Source organism: Anolis sagrei, chromosome 1, assembly GCF_037176765.1.
Source record: "Anolis sagrei isolate rAnoSag1 chromosome 1, rAnoSag1.mat, whole genome shotgun sequence".
Lineage (NCBI taxonomy): Eukaryota > Metazoa > Chordata > Lepidosauria > Squamata > Dactyloidae > Anolis > Anolis sagrei.
The window spans coordinates 206,226,175-206,246,336 of NC_090021.1; the positions used below are offsets into that span (position 1 = coordinate 206,226,175).

General features: G+C 37.4%; 1 protein-coding gene across 1 annotated transcript in view; it reads right to left on the reverse strand.

The window, feature by feature from the left end:
• EPC2 (enhancer of polycomb homolog 2) overlaps window positions 1–20,162 on the reverse strand; it is a 75,200-nt gene that overhangs the window by 26,098 nt on the left and 28,940 nt on the right. The window contains exon 2 of the mRNA XM_060776432.2: window positions 3,531–3,690. Within this exon, the coding sequence (XP_060632415.2) occupies window positions 3,531–3,690 (160 nt within the window). The remainder of the gene's footprint in view (window positions 1–3,530; window positions 3,691–20,162) is intronic.

A 20,162-nucleotide genomic window follows, 5' to 3' on the forward strand; every position in this document is an offset into this window, starting at 1 on the left:
TCAGACTTATTAGTATGAATCTTATTGTTATTATTATTATTATTATTATTATTATTGAGAAAGGTTGGCTGTCTGTCAGAGTTGCTTTGATTGTGCTCCTGCTGCATTAAGGCAGAAGGGGGTTGGACTACATGGCCCTTGGGGTCTCCTCAGACTTATTAGTATGAATCTTGTTATTATTATTATTATTATTATTATTATTATTATTGAGAAAGGTTGGCTGTCTGTCAGGGTTGCTTTGATTGTGCTCCTGCTGCATTAAGGCAGAAGGGGGTTGGACTACATGGCCCTTGGGGTCTCCTCAGACTTATTAGTATGAATCTTATTGTTATTATTATTATTATTATTATTATTGAGAAAGGTTGGCTGACTGTCAGGGTTGCTTTGATTGTGCTCCTGCTGCATGAAGGCAGAAGGGGGTTGGACTACATGGCCCTTGGGGTCTCTTCCAACTCTTATTAATATGAATCTTATTATTATTATTATTATTATTATTATTATTATTATTATTATTAAGAAAGGTTGGCTGTCTGTCAGGGGTGTTTTGATTGTGCTTCTGCTGCATTAAGGCAGAAGGGGGTTGGACTACATGGCCCTTGGGGTCTCTTCCAACTCTTTATTAGTATTAATGTTGTTGTTGTTGTTGAGGCTGGGTGGCCATCTGTCAGGGGCGCTTTGATTGTGGATTTGATGCATGGAAGCAAAAGGTGGTTGGACTAAATGGCCTAAGGGATATCTTCCAACTATTTATCAGTATTAATGTTATTATTATTATTATTATTGATGTTGTTGTTACTGAGGCTGGGTGGTCATCTGTCAGGGGTGTTTTGATTGTACTTTCCCTGTATTAAGGCAGAATGAAGGGTGTTGGACTAGATGGCCTTTAGAGCTCCCTTCCAACTCTATTATTATTATTATCATCATTATTATTCATGTTAATATTAAGGCTAGATGGCCATCTGTCAGGGGTGCTTTGATTGTACTTTCCCTCCATGAAGGCAGAATGAAGGGGGTTGGACTAGATGGCCTTTAGAGCTCCCTCAACTTTATTATTATTATTATTATTATTATTATTCATGTTAATATTAAGGCTGGATGGCCATCTGTCAGGGGTGCTTTGATTGTGCTTTCCCTACATGATGGCAAAATGAAGGGGGTTGGACTAAATGGCCTTTAGAGGTCCCTCCCAACTTTAGGATTCTGTGAAAGAGATCTTCGTCAACCACAAGCCAATACTGTGATGCTGCAGCTGAAAAGGCCAATGCCATTTTAGGCTGCGTCAATAGGAGAAGCCTGAGAGAAGGCAAAAGGGAACTGATAATGACACTTTACCTCGGCTAGTTTTTTAATAGCTTTAAATGAGTATTATTTATTGCAACTGTTTATTTTAACTTATTGCCAGCATGATGTAAAGGACCCAGTGTAAATGAAATTCAAGGAGAAAGAGCAACTGTAATGTACAATGTAAGGTACAATGTCCCTCTCATAGGAACCTGCTTCTCATAAGCATTTGAATTAAAATTACCATATTGAATTCAAATCTGATTTTTTAAAAATTTTATTTAGTGTGCATTGGAAGGGGGGTGGTCTTATACGGCGAGTATATGCTAAACTCTATATTTTAACTGGAAAGGTTGGGGGTCGTCTTATACGCCCAGTCGTCTTATATGCCGGAATATACGGTAAATAAAAGCTGAAGTAGCATTCTTTGAAGATGGCTCAAATGCATTTTCTTACAATAATAATGGATATGTTATCTCAGAAATTATATGACACTAACTCCTCACAACCCACATAAACCAGGTACTAGTCCATAACCATTTGGTATCTGAGTACAAAGTAACAGCTCAACCAAAATCTTGAAATTTAAAAAAATGGGAGGAAATAAAGCAGAGGAAGGAAGGATAAGGAAATAAAGCAGAAAATATGATAGCTGAGAAAAAACCCAACTTTTTATATAAAGATAGGCCTTGTCTTTGGGCACATAAACCCTACAAAGTAATTTGTTCAAAAAAATTCGTGAGAAAATTCCCTGAGGAAAACGTGGCTTCAAACAGGAATCTTTTCATAAGGATTGCTTTGCAGCATTCTGTATTTTTATGATTTGCTACTGTGTCATTTTCTGTCTTCAAACATTGTCCAATGACAGCATTAGTATTCCAAAATGTATCCCTATTAACAGACTGCTTCTATTTCTCCATCTGTCTTAAAAACATATCTGGAATAGGAAACGTAACATGAAATATGAAGCAGAATTCCCTAAAGGCAATCTATGAGGTAGGAGTAAAGACACAGCAAAAATGGCAAGATTATTTAACTGAATGCAAACTAGCTATTTGGGAAATTCTGCAGAAAAGATTCATATAAATAAACAATACTAAAGAAACAAGATTTACTGTCCAGTGAGCAAAAAGTCTGAGATTAGCCTACCACACAATGATTTAAAAAATCAGTCTTTTAGGAAGCTTGCACAAAGGGCATATTGGAAGCTGTCCTTTTCTTTGCAATTGCAATGAAAAATACACTGAATCAGAATAAGAAGGCTTTAAAACATCATATTTATTTAATACTGCAATAAAACTGATCCCCAACATTTACAAAGAAAAGTGCAGACCTTTTGGAAACAGATGGGGAAAGCTCTTAATCCACTTCTCCCTTTCTACTATTAGGAATACATACTCTGATTCACTTTTACCAACTTTCCATGATCTGCTATTCAATTCAGATTTTACAACACACATACATACACACCAGTAAAAAAAGAAAGAAATAGAAACAGAGTTTGGACAAAATCCAAAATACACTAGCATAAAAATAGGAACAGCTAATTGTTCTGTCTGTCCACACATATCCTCACTATCACCTTTGATGTAGTGAGTGTGGAGCTCATTGGCTACTATGTAGTAAGAAGCTCAAAACCTTTGTGTTCACTATGCTACTGTTGAACAAATGTCGAGTCCACTATGAATAAGGTAGTGTTTGTTTCTGCTACATTAAAAAGTGTTAAGTTTTTTAAAGGTCTTAAGGCTGAGCAAATACAACGGTCCTTACATAGTGATGAACGAAGATCAAACTTGTGAGAGTCAGGCTCACTTAAGAGTACCTATTGCAGCTGCAAGTGGAGACCATTTTCTTATTCTCGACCTGCTTCTTTGCTGAACAGAGGAGATCTAAAGACCTCTGAGAATTATTCTGGTTGGTTATCTAACACTTCTTTTTGGGCTAGGCTACTATCAATATAATATAGTCAAGAAAACATTTCTGCATCTTTCTGTGTATTGTGGCTTTTTTTATCTTAGTACTAAGAAACTGAAAAGGTTCTATTGTTAATGTGAATTATAAGGCAGACTACAGTCTTTTCTTCAAAATAAGTATAGGAAACTGCACCTCTCAAAACACCTTTTTTAGTTTCTTCGAGGGGGAAACAGAGAAAAGGGTCATTACTCCTCCTTCCCACCCAAAATACTATGGTAGTAATTCAGTGGGTTTGACAGTTAATGCAAAAGATAAAACAGCAGTACTGAACTTACGCTGAATATGAATGAACTGTTTTGGCTGTTTAAACTCTCCTTTGTATAAACGACTGTAATAGTTGACATTGCTTTCTGCTTCGGGAACTGGAATAACCATGTTCTCTTTTTTCTCTCTGAAAACTTGCTGCGCTGAAATAGCTCGTTGCAAATGGTGTTCCTAAAACAAAAAGGTAAGTTGTATGTTACTACTGTAATACAGCAAAGTGCACAAATAGTTCCTGTTACCGCAGTTCATCCCTGAAACTAGGTTTTCATTAATCTGTAGTATACTTCAAAGTAAGTTTTACTTGGCTGTCTTCACTGAACCTACAGTATACAGAACATCAACAATATATTTCCACAGACAGCAACTTCTAATCTCCTGGTTACCTTGCCAAGTAAGAATATCCTTCAGGCAATCTGCTGAACCTTTACAGAAATTATTTTCCCTTTAAAAAAACCACAAATGAGTAATATAAATATATGTGGGCAAGCGGACTAGGAAACCTGTTTGAGGGCTGCACATTGTGTAGATTTTTTAAAAAGACAGTTGCAGTGAGAAGATATTTGGTAAATCAGAAGAAGTTATTTTATAAAGTACAACTGTAAAGCTGTAGAGGGCAGTTGAGTGATCACTTTTCACTCTTCAAACCACAAGACAAATCTACCAAAGACAATGGAGGCAGATAATAAAATGGGAGGGGGGGGGGGCTGAAAAACCTTTTTAATCCACAACAAATTCTGAAAATCAACAATGAAAATCACATCCTCACAAATCTATAATCAGACATGAATATCTGTGTCCCATTTGAGAACGTTGTATGACTTTCAGTAATTGGGGGTGGGGGGTAGGAGTAGCACCTGTCAAAATATGAAGCTGTACCCTGATAAAAGAGTTATAGCCTGGAAGTCTGTGGCCCAACAGGCATAAGACTTTAAATCAATTAACTAAGGACCTCATCACACTAGAGCATGGACCCACTTTAAATCCAGTTTTTTCCTCCTGCAGAACTATGGAGCTTGTTGTTTAGGAAGGGACCTTTAAACTGCTCAGCCAGCCAGGTCCTGGGATTCACTAAGCTACAAACTCTGAATTCTTCAGGAGACAGAAACCGGATTTAAAGTGGACCCATGCTCTAGTGCAGGGGTCCTCAAACTAAGGCCCGGGTGGGGGGGGGGGGCTGGATGCGGCCCTCCACAGTCATTTACCCGGCCCTCGCTCAGGGTCAGCCTAAGTCTGAAATGACTTGAAAGCACACAACAATAACAACAATCCTATCTCATCAGCCAAAAGTAGGCCCACACTTCCCATTGAAATACTAATAATGTTTTTTGTTGAAATTGTTCTTCATTTTAATTATTGTATTGTTTTAAAGTTTTTTTTTTTTTGCACTACAAATAAGATATGTGCAGTGTGCATAGGAATTCATTCATTTTTTTTTTCAATTATAATCCGGCCCTCCAACTGTTTGAGGGACTGTGACCTGGCCCTCTGTTTAAAAAGTTTGAGGACCCCTGCTTTAGGTGTTCTTACTGTCTATTACATGAAAAACCAACTGATTCCTAATCCATCTAAAACACAGGCGTGTGCTTTTCACCTTCAGAACAAACAAGCATCTCAAGGTCTGAGGATTAGCTGGAGCACTGCAGCACACCAAAATACCTGGAAGTTACTCTGGTGCATGCTCTGACTTACAAGAAGCACTGCTTGACTATAAAGCAGGGGTCCTCAAACTAAGGCCCGGGGGTCGGATATGGCCCTCCAAGGTCATTTACCCGGCCCTCGCTCAGGGTCAACCTAAGTCCGAAATGACTTGAAAGCACTTAACAACAACAATCCTATCTCATGAGCCAAAAACAGGCCCACACTTTCTATTGAAATACTAATAAGTTTATATTTCTTTAAATTGTTCTTCATTTTATTGTATTGTTTTTAAGTGTCTTTTGCACTACAAATAAGATATGTGCAGTGTGCATAGGAATTCATTCACTTTTTTCAAATGATAATCCAGCCCTCCAACAGTTTGAGGGACTGTGACCTGGCTCTCTACTTAAAAGGTTTGAGGACCCCTGCTCTAGTGTGATAAGGCTGTAAGAGGACATTTGACCCCCAATGTCCCTATGAGCACAAATGGACCGATATGAGCCAAATCGGTCATCCAATAGACTGAATCAATTGAACTGAAGCAAACCACAGTAATGTTCCAGCACATCTGTACATCAAGAGGCCTTAGAAACTTGAATTCACGTGCATGGAACAGTAAACACCATTTCCAGCTGCATGGATTTTCTGTTCCCGTTTCTGCCATTTCTGTTCCCATGAGGCTTGAGACTCAATCCTCCTACTGTTGGCTCACTCTGATAGGTCATGATCTTAGAAGGGCCTATCAATTCCCCTCATTGACCCAGAAGATCATATAACACTGCCCAACTGGTCCTACAGCTATATTTAACCATTCTATAAATTTGCCCAATTATTGTGAATAAGCAGCAAGAGATTTTGAGATAACAAGATCTCCTTAACAAAGCATTTGTAAACTCATACTTTTTCATCCCCTTCCCGTAAACATTTAACTAAGAAGGCTAAATAAGTGAGTAAATAAACTTATATTCAATAATATCTAAAAACTGAAATGAGAAGAAGCTCCTCAAACTGAGAGTCTCTCAGAAATGTAAGTGAAAATATGCATATTTTATAAGGCTGTTGCTTGCTTGGTACAATATAATTCTAGTGAAAAAGTCCATAATTGTGACAGAATATATGTGACTAGTTGAAGCAAGATACTGACACATAAATGTATAGTATGTTTGTAAAAATGGGGTGAACAGTTCTGAAACAAAGTAATGCTCTGAAATGTAGTGTGTATCCTCTGATATCTTCGAAAATGTGGAAACTCATGACTCAAAAATATTCTGTTGGCCTGTTTTGCTGTGGCATAATCAGAGAGAAGTCGTATACTTTCAAAGATATACAAGAGGTCTTGCTAGATCATGACTAATAGAAGCTTCAGTCCAGTGGCAATACCATTTATTCATAGAGCCACAGGGCATACCTAGCAGAATATTCAAAGAGGTGGAAATCTGGGCATAAATTATGGCATGAACATGAGTGAACATTTTGACAGCTACTGCACCCCCAAAACTACATTTCAAGACACTGGATAACTTTGAACTTACTGCACTTTCTCATTTTGCATTTCTGTTGACTACACAGGACACACATTTAAAACTTCACAAACTATATAGACATAATTGTCTCACTGGAATGGTTAATTGCACACTTTCTGTAGCATATCATATATGATCATTATGTATTGATGCACACACAACAGAGATTTTCAATATGTATAGTCATAGAAACAGATGTGGTCCGGGCATGTACTGCAGAATATGTACATTTACTTACATTTAAACAAAAGTTTGATACTACATTTGTATTAAAGCATCAGTGCTTAAAGGAAAGAATAGAAATTTAACGCTCAACATTCTCATGTTCTTAATTCTTTTTTTTTCTTTTTTTTTAAACATCTACCCACACCTTTTAGGACCTTCAGTGTGTTAATTTTTCTAGGCTTTATTCCCAGTGTGTTTTAGGCCCAGGACAGGATATTTTTCTAAATATCAAGATCAGAAACTATTTCTAACTAAAAATAATAATAAATTCCAGGGCCTAGAACAAATTTGGATAAACCTGGCAAATTTTTTCCATGTTCTTCAAATAAGTAAATCAATTTAGATGGTACACAGGAGTCTACACTAGGACCCAAGGGATCCACATGGCCCATGGTCTGCAATATAGAGACCTTCTACACAGGTCCAAAACCTGTGATGGGTTTTGAATTAACCTGAAGTGTCCAAATGATGCCTCAGATTACTCCAGATAAATTCAGAGTTAGCTCATCCTTGATAAGCCAGATCTGGCCATGGTGGCTGGTCCAAAGAACTGCTGCCAGGTTGCTTGCTGGGGCTTGCTACAGGGAGCAGACAACCCCCCTGTTGGAGCAGATCCACTGGCTGCCAGTCTTTTCTGTGCACACTTCAAAATGCTGATTGACCTTTAAAGCCCTGGCTTTATAGCTGGTTGCATCCCCTTCTACAAGCCTTCTCGGTGGCTGCCTCTTGACTCTCGAACTCCCTGGCTAAGAACTTCCTAGAACTTACTCTGGAACTCCCTGCCTTATTTTGGCTGCCCAGTAAAGCCAGAATTGCCCTTTCCCTGTTGTCCCTCCAGCAGCAGGCTAAAACCTTTTTATTCAGTCAGGCCTGTAAAGATGGTGGTGTTTTAAGTTCAATTCAGCGGGGGTGCTGTGGTTTTTAACATTACCTTTGTTTTAATAGTTTTCAACTGGCTCTTAACTGCCACTTCATTACACACAGCTAAATGATGTATAATGTAAATCATGTCCCTCATTTGTGACTTATGAAAGAAGAGACCATTCTTGACCCAGTCACTAAACTTAGAATTCTTCAGGAGAAAAAAATTATACTGTGAATCAGCTACCAAACCAAAGATTAGAAACTCCTTTTAAAAAGTAGAGTGACAGGGTCCAGGATGTTGTGTGTGTGTATGAGCCTTCAAGACACCTTATAAATTTCTCAGTGTTTTCTTAGACAAGGAATATTCACCAATGCATTAAAAAACTATCATATGAGAATAAAGATATTTCTGATCTACTGACCACAAGAGAGACTATATAAAGTATAAGTAAACTTTCTTCAGATGAGGACAAGCAGAATCGATTTTACAGAGGAATAAAAAGGCCATTCAGACATCTATCAATGACAGGACAAGTTGAGGAACAGACACTCCACAATTAGGAAGAAACTCCATTAACAAGAGAGGAAGAGCACCTCATTCCTAAAACTACAACTGTATTTGCAGAAAGTGCTACAGGCAAAGGTTATCATTTGCTGCATCTGAGTAAGCCCCAAACATTCACATTATAGACTAGTTTTAGATGTGCTGGATCCCTCATCTCCTCCTAGATGCCCAGGCTGTAGAGATCATTTTTTTAATCCGGGGAGGTGGGGGGAGATACTCATAAGAGAAGAAAGATAAACTCCTCTCCCATCTGCCCTGATACAAACCAACAGACAGAAGCAGTCCACAATCTACCACTTCACAAATCACTAAGCTCACTCAGGAGTCCTCTTGTACTGAGCTCTCTATATTTAGACAACAAAGATTCTCTCACTTGCTGGTAGGCCTATTCCAATTGCACACATACACAAGTGTGGTTCTTTACATTCATATATTTCTGAAGCTGGGAAATAGTGCTTTCAAACAATATCTCTTTCCCTTATCAATAAGTGCTGCAACACAGAACTTTCTAAAATGTGTGTCATGACATGTAAATGTGTCAATTAGTGTGTAGGTGCGTTGTGTGAATATAATGAGAAAGGACAAAAATCTTGGAAATGAATGTTATCTTATAAATCATATTTTTTAAAATATAAATTAAAAGTTTTTATTACAGCCAGTCTCCAAGTTACAAAAAAGATGGGTTCTGTCGGTTAGTTCTTAAGCTGTATTTGTTTGTAACTCAGAACAGGTACATATGTTAAATTTAACTCCTGCCAAATACATACATACATTCACACACACACACACAAAATTTGGATAGCATCGGGAGGGTTAGCACTTCTGTGTTGTTTTGTTTGCTGCCCGTGCCCCTGTTCAGAAGATTTCACCTTCTGTCCCTATGACAATTTGATTGATTTTTTTTAAACAAAAACATGGCTTACTGTGAAAACAAGGATTGGTAAGAAATCTTCAGTAGAGGCACCTTTTCCTCTTCCAGGGGGGGTATATTTCTCTCACTACATGTTGTCTCACCCCATTCCTAACTTTGAGTCAGATGTTTGTAAAAGAGAATGGTGGGGACTATAACAAAGTGCTGCAGTGTGAAAGCAGTGCTTTTCTCAAAGCCAACCAGCAACCTATACCCTCTCGAGACATGTCAATCCCCCCCCCCCTTTCTTCAATCAGCAAACATTCAGTGCTTACTTTAAACAATCAGTGTGAAATTTTGTTTACGCTTACACTGGTGTAATGATCTATTATGCCAGAACAGTTCACTTTTACGGAGATGTGCAGCAGGATGAAGACAGAGAGATCTGTCACTGTTGGGAGAGACATTTTGGGACATGTAAAAAACAGATGCTCATAACATACTTATAACAGACCCACTATAAATGTACATGAGCGCCGTTACCTTCCCGCCGGAGCGGTACCTATTGATCTACTCACATTTGCATGTTTTCGAACTGTTAGGTTGGCAGAAGCTAGGGCTGACAGCGGAAGCTCACGCCGCTCCCCGGAATCGAGCCTGCGACCTTTCGATCAACAAGCTCAGCAGCTCAGTGCTTTAACCCACTGAGCCACCGGCGCTCCATGCAGTCATGCCGGCCACATGACCTTGGAGGTGTCTACGGACAACGCTGGCGCTTCGGCTTAGAAATGGAGATGAGCACCACACCCCAGAGTCAGACATAACTGGGCTTAATGTCAGGGGACTACCTTTACCTTTTTATAAATGTACATGGTATTTACTAATCCACTTTCACATACTCAAATATGTTTAGTGGATTCAGTGACACTCCAATCTATTCAGTAGGGGTCATAACTGGAAAACAGTAGTTCCTCATCCATCAAATTCTTGTATGCCTCACTCATAAATCAATCCCTACCTTTTTCCTTCTACTAATTGCAAGCCAAACACTAGTAGAAATACCAACAATTCAGAGCCATAGTGGATTTCTTTTAGCACACTGCAAACAACAAAATCAACATATAACATACTTACTAGGAAGCAGCTACTGTGATTGACAGGAGTCTGTTCCCCTGTTGCTCAGAAACCTGCTGCCTGCCATTTTCACTCCCTCCACTCACTCATCCTTCGCATAATAGGCAGGATCAGGGCCCCTGCCAGAATTCCCTCACACCAGAGATTGTGTTCTTAAGGAAGGTTCATAGAAACAACAATTAACTGCTTCACGTTTAACAGGGGAACAGACCTGCATCAAATGCAGCAACTGCTTTCCAATACATGCAAACTGGGGTATTTCACGATACCTATTGAAACCCTAAACTGGAGGTTAGGTAGGGATTGTGAATATGAAGCGTTACCAATTTGTAGGTTACCAATTTGTAACAACCTTCCATAAAATTGTAATTTAAGGTGGACTTTGTAATCTTGATTAAATTATCATTATAATAGCTATTATTCAATATAAATATATTTACTTAGCCTTCAAATAATCACCATAGCTACAATTTGATGTTAAACTGTGCATATATTTTGGGACACCTAGTATTTAACTGTACGCACTTAATATTTTAGTTTGTACATTGTAATGATTAATGGCAGAACAACTAATGGCTGTCAAATGTGATCAACAGTATGAATAATAATAAGAAAAACCTTACGTTCAATGGCGACCAATTAGAGACTTGGAAGGGCAAATTTCAGAGGCCACTTCCTATGACTCAATTCAGATTGAAAGATTGCATCCTATAATATCAGCCTGCCTGAATTGTGTAAGAACCTTGGGAGAAGATTTCCCTTGGTTCCCTCACTATATGAGCAGAAAGGGAGTTCTCAGTGGTTGTTCCTTTTTAGATTGGCTTTTGCCAATTAACTAGTCATTGTAGAAGAGTCTTTAAATGGGGAAGAGGAGTTTGGTGCACTGTTATGTTTGCATTATTTTCAAAGTGTCCTAAAAATAGTGTAAATTTATTTTATACAACTTTTTAAGATTTATTTTACTCTGTATAACTTTTATTAAATTTCTTTATTATAATCTTTTAAAACTGTACCTTGCCAAAATGTCCTCATGCTGAAAGGGCGGTGAGACAGAGGAGAGACAGATGAAAGTGTCCAAGGGGGCAGATCCAGCCTGTGGGCCTGGGTTTGCTCATAGCTGCTTTAACCTGTGATTTGCTTGGGTCTCAAACCAATAAACAGCCTCATATCAACTACAGTGCAATAAACCAACGTTTCAGAGAACATAGCTTATATTTTATGTGCAACTACTAATTGCCTCCTGCCAGCAAGAACAGCTAATAACCACGGATCTCCTGTTGACATTATGGTTACCGTGATGTGGAAAAATCAGGAATTCTATCTTGCCTTTAGTGAAACAAATTAGAGTCATAAGACATTAACAAAATGACATGCTACTGTCATATTTTAAAAAAAAGCCCCAACCCCTGATTTTCAAAGCATCATATATCACAACTAAGAAAATTTCACTACAACTGGGCTGAGAGTTACAGACTAAAATAGCTGGAGGGCTAAAGCCTTCCCAACTCTGAAAATAAAGAAACTATAAATGGATTGCAGAAGGAGCAGAGCAAATACAATCAGGCAGTATGCAAGAGCACACTGCTCTGGACCCCTGGCTGCTATCACAACATGAATTTATGTTGCACATTCTTCCATGATTCCCAATCCATAAAACAGAATTAAGGACAAACACAATAAACAGATTATTTATCATAAGTAACTTGGAGTACAATATCAGGAGCAGTATGTGATGCTTGACTTTGGCATACCCTAAAAGTATACTTTTATCATTTATCTTTCATTAAACATAGAAGCTAATCCAGATAGTGGCAAAAACAGGGTCCATGAACTTGTCTTGCTTTCCAGTGTACCACTGATATGTTATGCCTCTGTTACATTTAAAGACCTTTAAAGAATAAACTTTTCCATAGCATCGAAGAAAGACTCTATATCAAAGACATTACAAACTCTAACATCAGTACTTTTCAAGGAATGACTTTTCCCATATATACCAACCAATTCCCTAACATCATTAACTGGGACCCTCCTTCAAGTGAGTTTTCCATCTGTAGTATACAGGATATACAATTACCTTAGATAGCTATGAAAAGTTATGTAAAGCAGTTTTACAATTTTGAGACCTGAAATGAAGATGTTTTAGTTCACTTCTACCTAAAAATCCAAAGGCCTGGGGTGAGGGGGCAACTGGAGACTGTGAGAGAAAGATTCCTCATTTTTTTCTGAAGCTCTTTTTTCCTAGATTTTTCCTAGATTTAAAAAGACCTATTGTGATATTTTTTATTTAGAATGATGAATAAAGTATTTCTGATAGAATTTCCTATATGTAACATTATTTATAGTATCCCACATCATTGCATTACTTGGTCTTCGATTCCTTTTCTTAGTTCTTACAAGTGATTTATGACTGCTTGGCCCTATGGAGGATGGGAGCAAGCTAAATGTTTTTGTTTTATTAGTGTTGACTAGGGTTTGGGTTTTTTTTTTTGTTTGTTTGTATTAACTGCATACTACCCATAAACAACCACGGCCAAAGAAGATAATTTTTAACCAACAAAATTTTTGAAGTAAATTTGATAGGTAATTATTTTTGATTACATTAAATCTTTTAAACATATTTAACACAGCTTTATGTCAAAGTTAGAATGTTGTTTATGTTCCTAATGTAATAAAGTTAATTTCAATCAACAATCAACAAAATGTCCTAATAATTACATTATTGATTTTTGTTTGGAAATGTATTTTTCCCAAGAAAAACCCCAATCTTTCCACAGCTTCAAATTTAAAAAAAAAACAGTTTTGCATCCTCTGCCACCTTTTAAAGACAAAACAAATTATGTAAAAATACATATGGGATCTATAATAGTTGCATTGTATTAAATATAAAATGCTAGACTACTTAACCATATTTCAGTATTTTATACTTAACCCTATGTATTTGACCCATACGCACATGGGAGGGGTACCCCTGGTTTCACGTTTCAGCATCTGATAAAATACATCGCTAGGAATTTCCTAGGTCTTGCAGGCAATTCTATGATATGCTTCCACTAGACGTTTCCAGAGTTGTCCTGGAGGGCCTAGCAAAATCCTAGAGAGGATACCTATGGGTCCTACAGGACAATTCTTTTTTTTATATATATAAATTTTTATTGAAGTATCAGTAACTACAACGAAAGAGGGGGAATAATTTGAAGAGGATAGAAGAGGATAGAAAAGTTAGAATAATAGATAAGAGTTGAAAGAAAAAAAAATTCCCCGAAAAAAGAATGGGGAAAAAAGAAAAAATTAAAAATTAAAAAAAAAATAAAAATTGGGCTTCCTTCTGATTCTGCACGTTTCTTTCCTTTTTGTCCATCTCCTTTAAATGTCCAATCATGTCTGTCTAATAACCACTATATTTTATTAAAGGTCCTTTACTCTATTTTCAATATACTCATTGATTATTGACCAGTTTGTCTGTTTTATGGGGTTGCCAGTGTTCTTTTTCAATAAAAAAGTCAATGTGTCCATGTCCTTAATTTCATTTATCTTCTTTATCCATTGAAATTTCTCCGGGATTTCTTTCTGCTTCCATAATTTTGCGAATATAATTCTAGCCGCCGTGGTCAAATAAGTGAATAAAATGTCTTCATTTGCATCTAAACTTATATCACTATCTGTAATTCCCAATAGATAGTACTCAGCTTTTCTCGGGAATTTTTTCTTAAATATTATTTGCATTTCTTCATGGATACCTTTCCAATATTTTTGAGTTGTGTCACAACTCCACCATAGGTGAAAGAAACTTCCATCATGCACATCACATTTCCAACAGGATTTTGATACTTCTTTATACATCTGATTTAATTTTACTGGTGTCATATACCATCTATGAAACATTTTCAACCAGTTTTCTTTAAGATCAGTGGCATAAGTATACTTAAGTTTTTTGTTCCACATTATTTCCCAGTCTACCAAATCTACTGGTTTTTTAAAATTCTCTGCCCATTTTAACATGCAGTTTTTTATTAATTCAGTCTCCGTTGACCATTCTAACAGCTTGTCATATAGTTTTGTTATACATTTTGTTTCCGTTTTAAGAAATTTGTCCCAGAACTCTTCCTTAATGTGGAATCCTGATTTTGTGTCTTGCTTATACTGTTCTTTTATTTGTAGATAGTTCAGCCACGTAATTCTTGGGAAACTTTGTCTTATTTCGTCATGTGATTTTAGCTCAGTTGTACCTTGTTTTAAAAGCTCTTTATATGTGGGCCAGATGGTCCAACCTAATAATCTTCTTTGTTTGGCTTCCACTGATGAAGTCCATAAAGGAGTTTTTGAATAAAAAAGATTTTTATATCTTTCCCATATTCTAAGTAAGGAGGAGCGAACAAAATGGTTACCAAAATTTCTTTCCTTCTTCTCTTTTCCGTACCATACGTAAGCATGCCAACCGACCTGGAGATCATGGCCCTCTAAAGTCAGAAGGTTTTCATTCTACAGGACAATTCTATGGTAATTTCTAGCAGAAGCCATTCATTTAAATAGGGTTGGAAAAAAACATGCATTGAAGAGAGTAAACAAATACTCTAGTGGGTTGAACCAGCAGTTCCCAGTTTCCTCCTTCTTGCACCAATGTCACAGGGTCGCAGGATAACAGGCAACAGTGATGTTAGCAGTAACATGAGACTGCAAGATGAGGGGAAGAAAACACTAAGCATAGTCCCATGGTGTTTTGTCCTGCCTTGGAGGTTCTGGATGTTACTACACAAGGCATGCAAGAGGTGAGTGGAAGCCCAGAAAATAGGAAAAGGGACCAGCAGAGACAGTAAGTTCTTCATTTTATTGTATTGTTTTTAAGTGTTTTTTGCACTACAAATAAGATATGTGCAGTGTGCATAGGAATTCATGTTTGTTTGTTTTTTCAAATTATAATCCGGCCCTCCAACAGTTTGAGGGACTGTGACCTGGCCCTCTGTTTAAAAGGTTTGAGGACCCCTGATTTAGACAATGTTTTTAGCATTTTCCCCATATTATAAAAGCTAATCTTCTAGGACCCTCCGTTCCTTTTATATTAGAATTTGAAGACAATTAAGAGGCTGGCAAGAAAAAAAACTATCAATCTTGAGGAGAATCGGCACAGTAAAAATGTGTGTGATACCGAAAATGTTGTATTCGTTTCAGACTCTGCAGGTGGCACTGAGGCCGGGTCAAATAGCTCAGTGGGATAAGGAGTTACGAGAATGGGTATTTGGAGGAAAGAAAGCAAGAGAGCTCAAACTAACAGAGTTTTCTGTTTCCATGGCAGGTTCTGAACTTATCCCCATGGGATAAGGGTGATGTACTGAATACTATTGTATGCATTTTTACAATATTTCTATTTTTTTACATTTTGTTTGGGTTAATCTGCATGTTGTCCCTATGTTTGGGTTCATATGGGACCCATTAATGCAAATAATGCACAAAACATTATATAGTGTTCAATAAAAGCAGATATGAACAAGAATATAAAAATATAATTAATGGATAGCAAATCTTACCATGTCCTAAGAACAAATTCTCCCAAATTAAAATGTTCCACATTAAAAAAAGGGGGGGGGGGTGAAAGTTATTCTGTGCTCATTCTGGGTTTGCGTTTAAAAGTTGAAGATTTTAGTTCCACGTTTATTTTAACAGTGGCACATATCTTATTGCATGTGGCTGGAACATTGTGCACAACAGTGATAGCTACAGTGAAGAATGGTGCAGAGATAACAGATTGACTGGAGATTAATTGCGACTCAATTTAAGCAAGACAAAAATGCTGGTGGTGTGCAGTGTGTTCTCCCCAGGCAGTTCTGTATGAGGCTGTACTTCCATTAAAATTCTACTTCTTAACAATTTTTAAGTTACCGATTTCTCTGAGAATCTGATGGAATCTACGGGCCCTCTCCCTAGAAAAAAATTACTCTTAAACACAATCTTGAAGGAACAGGAAAAGTACCTTCTTAATTTTGCTGCTAGTTTATGGATCCTTAGGGACCTATGGACCACAGTTAAAATTCTTGAATTAAAGAAATCAGATTTGTAGTCAAGGGGGGGGGGGGATCGATTCATTCAAGGTTGTGAGTAGAGGCAGGACTGAACTTTGTGATGTGAATATATGATATCCTTCTTTCCCTTTTTGCAAACAGTGTGTCTACAATTACCAATGTTTTGGTAAGCTCCATTTAGAGCTTTTTGGTGCCTTTCTAATAGTTCAAAAACAATCTAGAATCAAGCAAGGTATTACTTAATGCAAGACAGGTGAGTGGGTGATTGATATATATATGGTCTGTGCAAAATTATTGTTAGTCCTCGTAAGTCGTATCAAATTCATTAAATTCGTACTTACAATGCAATGTGGCCCGCGTCAAAACCTTAAGAATAAAATCTTACCCAATACGTTTTTGCTTGAATTTTGTAATCCTCAGAAGGCTCCCAAAGTCAGTTCCATTTTAAGCACAAGTAATCAAAGCAAAGCAAATAAAAACAAAACCTGCAATTCCTCTTTTAAAGTACAGTGTTCCCTCACTTATCGCGGGGGTTACGTTCCAGGACCACCCGCGATAAGTGAAAAACTGCAATGTAGGGACACTATATAAATATATATAAGAAATGCCTTGCTCAACTTACCGGGCAAGAGCCATTGCTACAGTGGGTGCCCTCCGGCCAGCCATGCTGCTTGCAGGAGGCTTCTTCTTTCCAGAAGCCTCCTGAGCGACAGGAGGTCTCTCGCTACTTGGCCAGCTGGCCAACCAGCGGCAGGCCCCACCCTGCCCCTGGATCAGCCAGGGCCGACTTCCCCACCTCACCCCAGCAGCCTTTGCTTCCCCATCTCACCCTGGCAACCACAGAGGCCCAAGGCAGCGCTGCATAGGCTGCTGGGGGTGAGACTGATACTTCTAGTAACTAAATCGCTCTGGTGGGCTGGGAAGAAATCCCTAAATGGAAATACTACGGTTAATATGAGAGACAATAAGACAGACATTGTGGCTTTAAAAAAGTTATTGTCAAACCTTTTTTTTTAATCCCTAGTCAGATGTATGAATATTTCTGAAAGTTTTTTTTGGGGGGGGGCAGGTGGATGATCCCCTGTTATCTTGTCATTGTATAGAAAGTTCAAGGAGATAGCACTTGTAGTTTTTTAAAAAACGTTTATAAAAACTTTGAAAATTCCCCAAAAATCCACGCATGATTGAAACGTTAGGGCTAAGAATGGCAAATGTGTTTTCTTACTGTAGCAAGTTTCACCTCAATAGTTGTAAAAATGAGGGAGAAAGGAGTCCCTGAAGTTTCTCCATTTATACAATATTATAATGAAAAAGTAATGAAGTTTCATTACTCTTGTTACAATAATGAAATTTTCACTAACAATATTTTAGAAATACTTTAGAAATTTTGTAATGAGTTCTAAAACATTTTTTTCATTGATCATGCAGCCCTAATATATATATATACAGTATAAGTATTCCACTGGATCTCTCCAACAGTCTATTTGTTTCTATTGTTGTGCAATATTTTGCTGTTGTGGTTATGCATGCAACACTGCAAACCAAAATCTGCATCAGTCTTTTTACTCTAGGTGACAAAAATACCAAATCACAGGAGTAAATGAATATGCAAAATAAATTTACTAGATGTATCAACTGTGGCTTCCACAGAACAAAAGTGCTGAGGCTTCTAGATATATAATACAGTTAGCATATATTTGTTTCTTCCCCAGGTGGCTATAGGCATTGGTCCAACTAAATCCATTTATACTCTTTGGAAATACCCAAAAACAATGAAGAAAGAACGTAAACAATATTTAATCTCTCTTCTTTCCAATCCTTTGTGATGTATCACAGTTTCTGGGAAAGGTCTACCATCATTTCACCAGTCTTTACTCAATATCACTTCTGAGTTAAAATTCTGGATATATCAAAATGGAATGCAAATGGCTTGTATGTAGATCCTCTGTACTTTAGGTCAGGGAGTCCCCAGTTACAAACGCCCAACTTACAAACTACACATAATTAAGAATTGGGGGAGGGGGTGATACAACATGAAGTGAGATAAATCTACCCCTAAGAAGGGAAATTCACTCCTGAAAGAGGTATTATGAGGAATATGTGCCTCTACTGAGACTTTATCACCAATCCATGTTTTCACAACAAGCCAAAGTTTCCAAACTCCAATTATCACAGGGACAGAAAGTGATGTGAAAACGTCTACACAAGGACACAGACAGCAAAACAAATACTACAGGAGTATTAGCCCTTCCCTATGCTATCTAATCATTACACACACATACACAAACACACACACACACAGAGAGAGAGAGAGAGAGAGAGAGAGAGAAAGAAACTTCAAAAATGTACCTGTTCTGACTTACATACAAATTCAATTTAAGAGCAAACCAACAGAACCTATCTTGTTTGTAACTTGGGGACTGCCTTTACTACTAAATCTAATCACACCAGCCTCACCCATTTAGTTAATTTAGGTCCATTTGTACATTGCTATATTTAAATGTAGACAGTTACAGCATTATCACATTAGAAACACTTTTTTGAATAAATAACATGGGGCTCTGGGTTAAAGGAGTCAAGGGTTCCACATTAAAAATTCCTTGAAGATATCCAGGATGATAACTGAAGGCCACCCTATCTACAGATCCACTTGCTTCTGTTTTGACATGAAAATTATTTTCCAATGCTTTCGTCTAGAGTATAGCGACCATGCCTGCTGTTTCCAAGAGCAAACCTAAATCTTTGAGTGTTTCTTTCTTTAACTCCCACAGATTTTACAGCATCATTCAGCCTTTTATCATTTTCCACCTTTATAGCAGCACAGGTTCTAACAAAACTAATGAAGAACAACTCAATGTAACTTCCTGTATAATATTTTTGCAAATGCTATATAACTGGTTTGAGGTAACTGTTACAAGAACCTATCTTTCAATTCTAACTCCCTAAACTTCATGTTATAAATCTCCTATCTTTCTCTGCCTCTCATTTCTTTAAATATTTCCATAATCTTTACTTTGTTCCAACCAGCTACGTTTATTTTTTCCATCACCAAGGTTTTTTTCCATTTATTTTTAATCTTATTCCTTATGTTAGTAGGGGTAACAATGGTTGTGAGGAATTTTTCACATCAAGAATTATAATTAAATTAATTTACAGACCCACCAAGAAAATTCAACAAGAATAAGAGGGATCCTCTAACTACTGCAGGAGTCTATCGTATACCATGCAGCTGTGGCCAAGTCTACATAGCGACCACCAAATGCAGCGCCCAAAACCGATCAAAGAACATGAAAGGCACTGCAGATTAATTCAATGTACTTCTATTAAAATTATACCTTATAAACACATGTATAAATCAACAGCAGATTTGGGGGCCAAAATTATGTATTTTGATATGACCTATGGATATGTCAAGGGTCATTCTATGAACAAGTCAGCGCCACTCAGATGTCCAGGGGCCCCTGGCCTCCGCTGCGTCCATTTTCCTACCCAGACATTAAGAAATTAACATTTGCAATCAGACAATAAAGTGATAACCAAGATATACAAAAAACTACTGGAATGGGAAACAGAACAGGAACAAATAAAAGAGTGCATGATTACTTGGGCCAAGAACATCGGTCATCCAATAAAACTAGAGCAATGGGAAAGGTTATGGAACCAAAAAATTAAATACTCTTATGCTGTCGAGCTAAAAGAGAATTGGATGAAAATGATATATAGGTGGTATCTAACACCTCACAAAATAGCTAAATGTTATAAAAATGCCTCAGACAAATGTTGGAAGTGCGGTCTACAATCAGGAACCTTCTTCCATACATGGTGGTCAT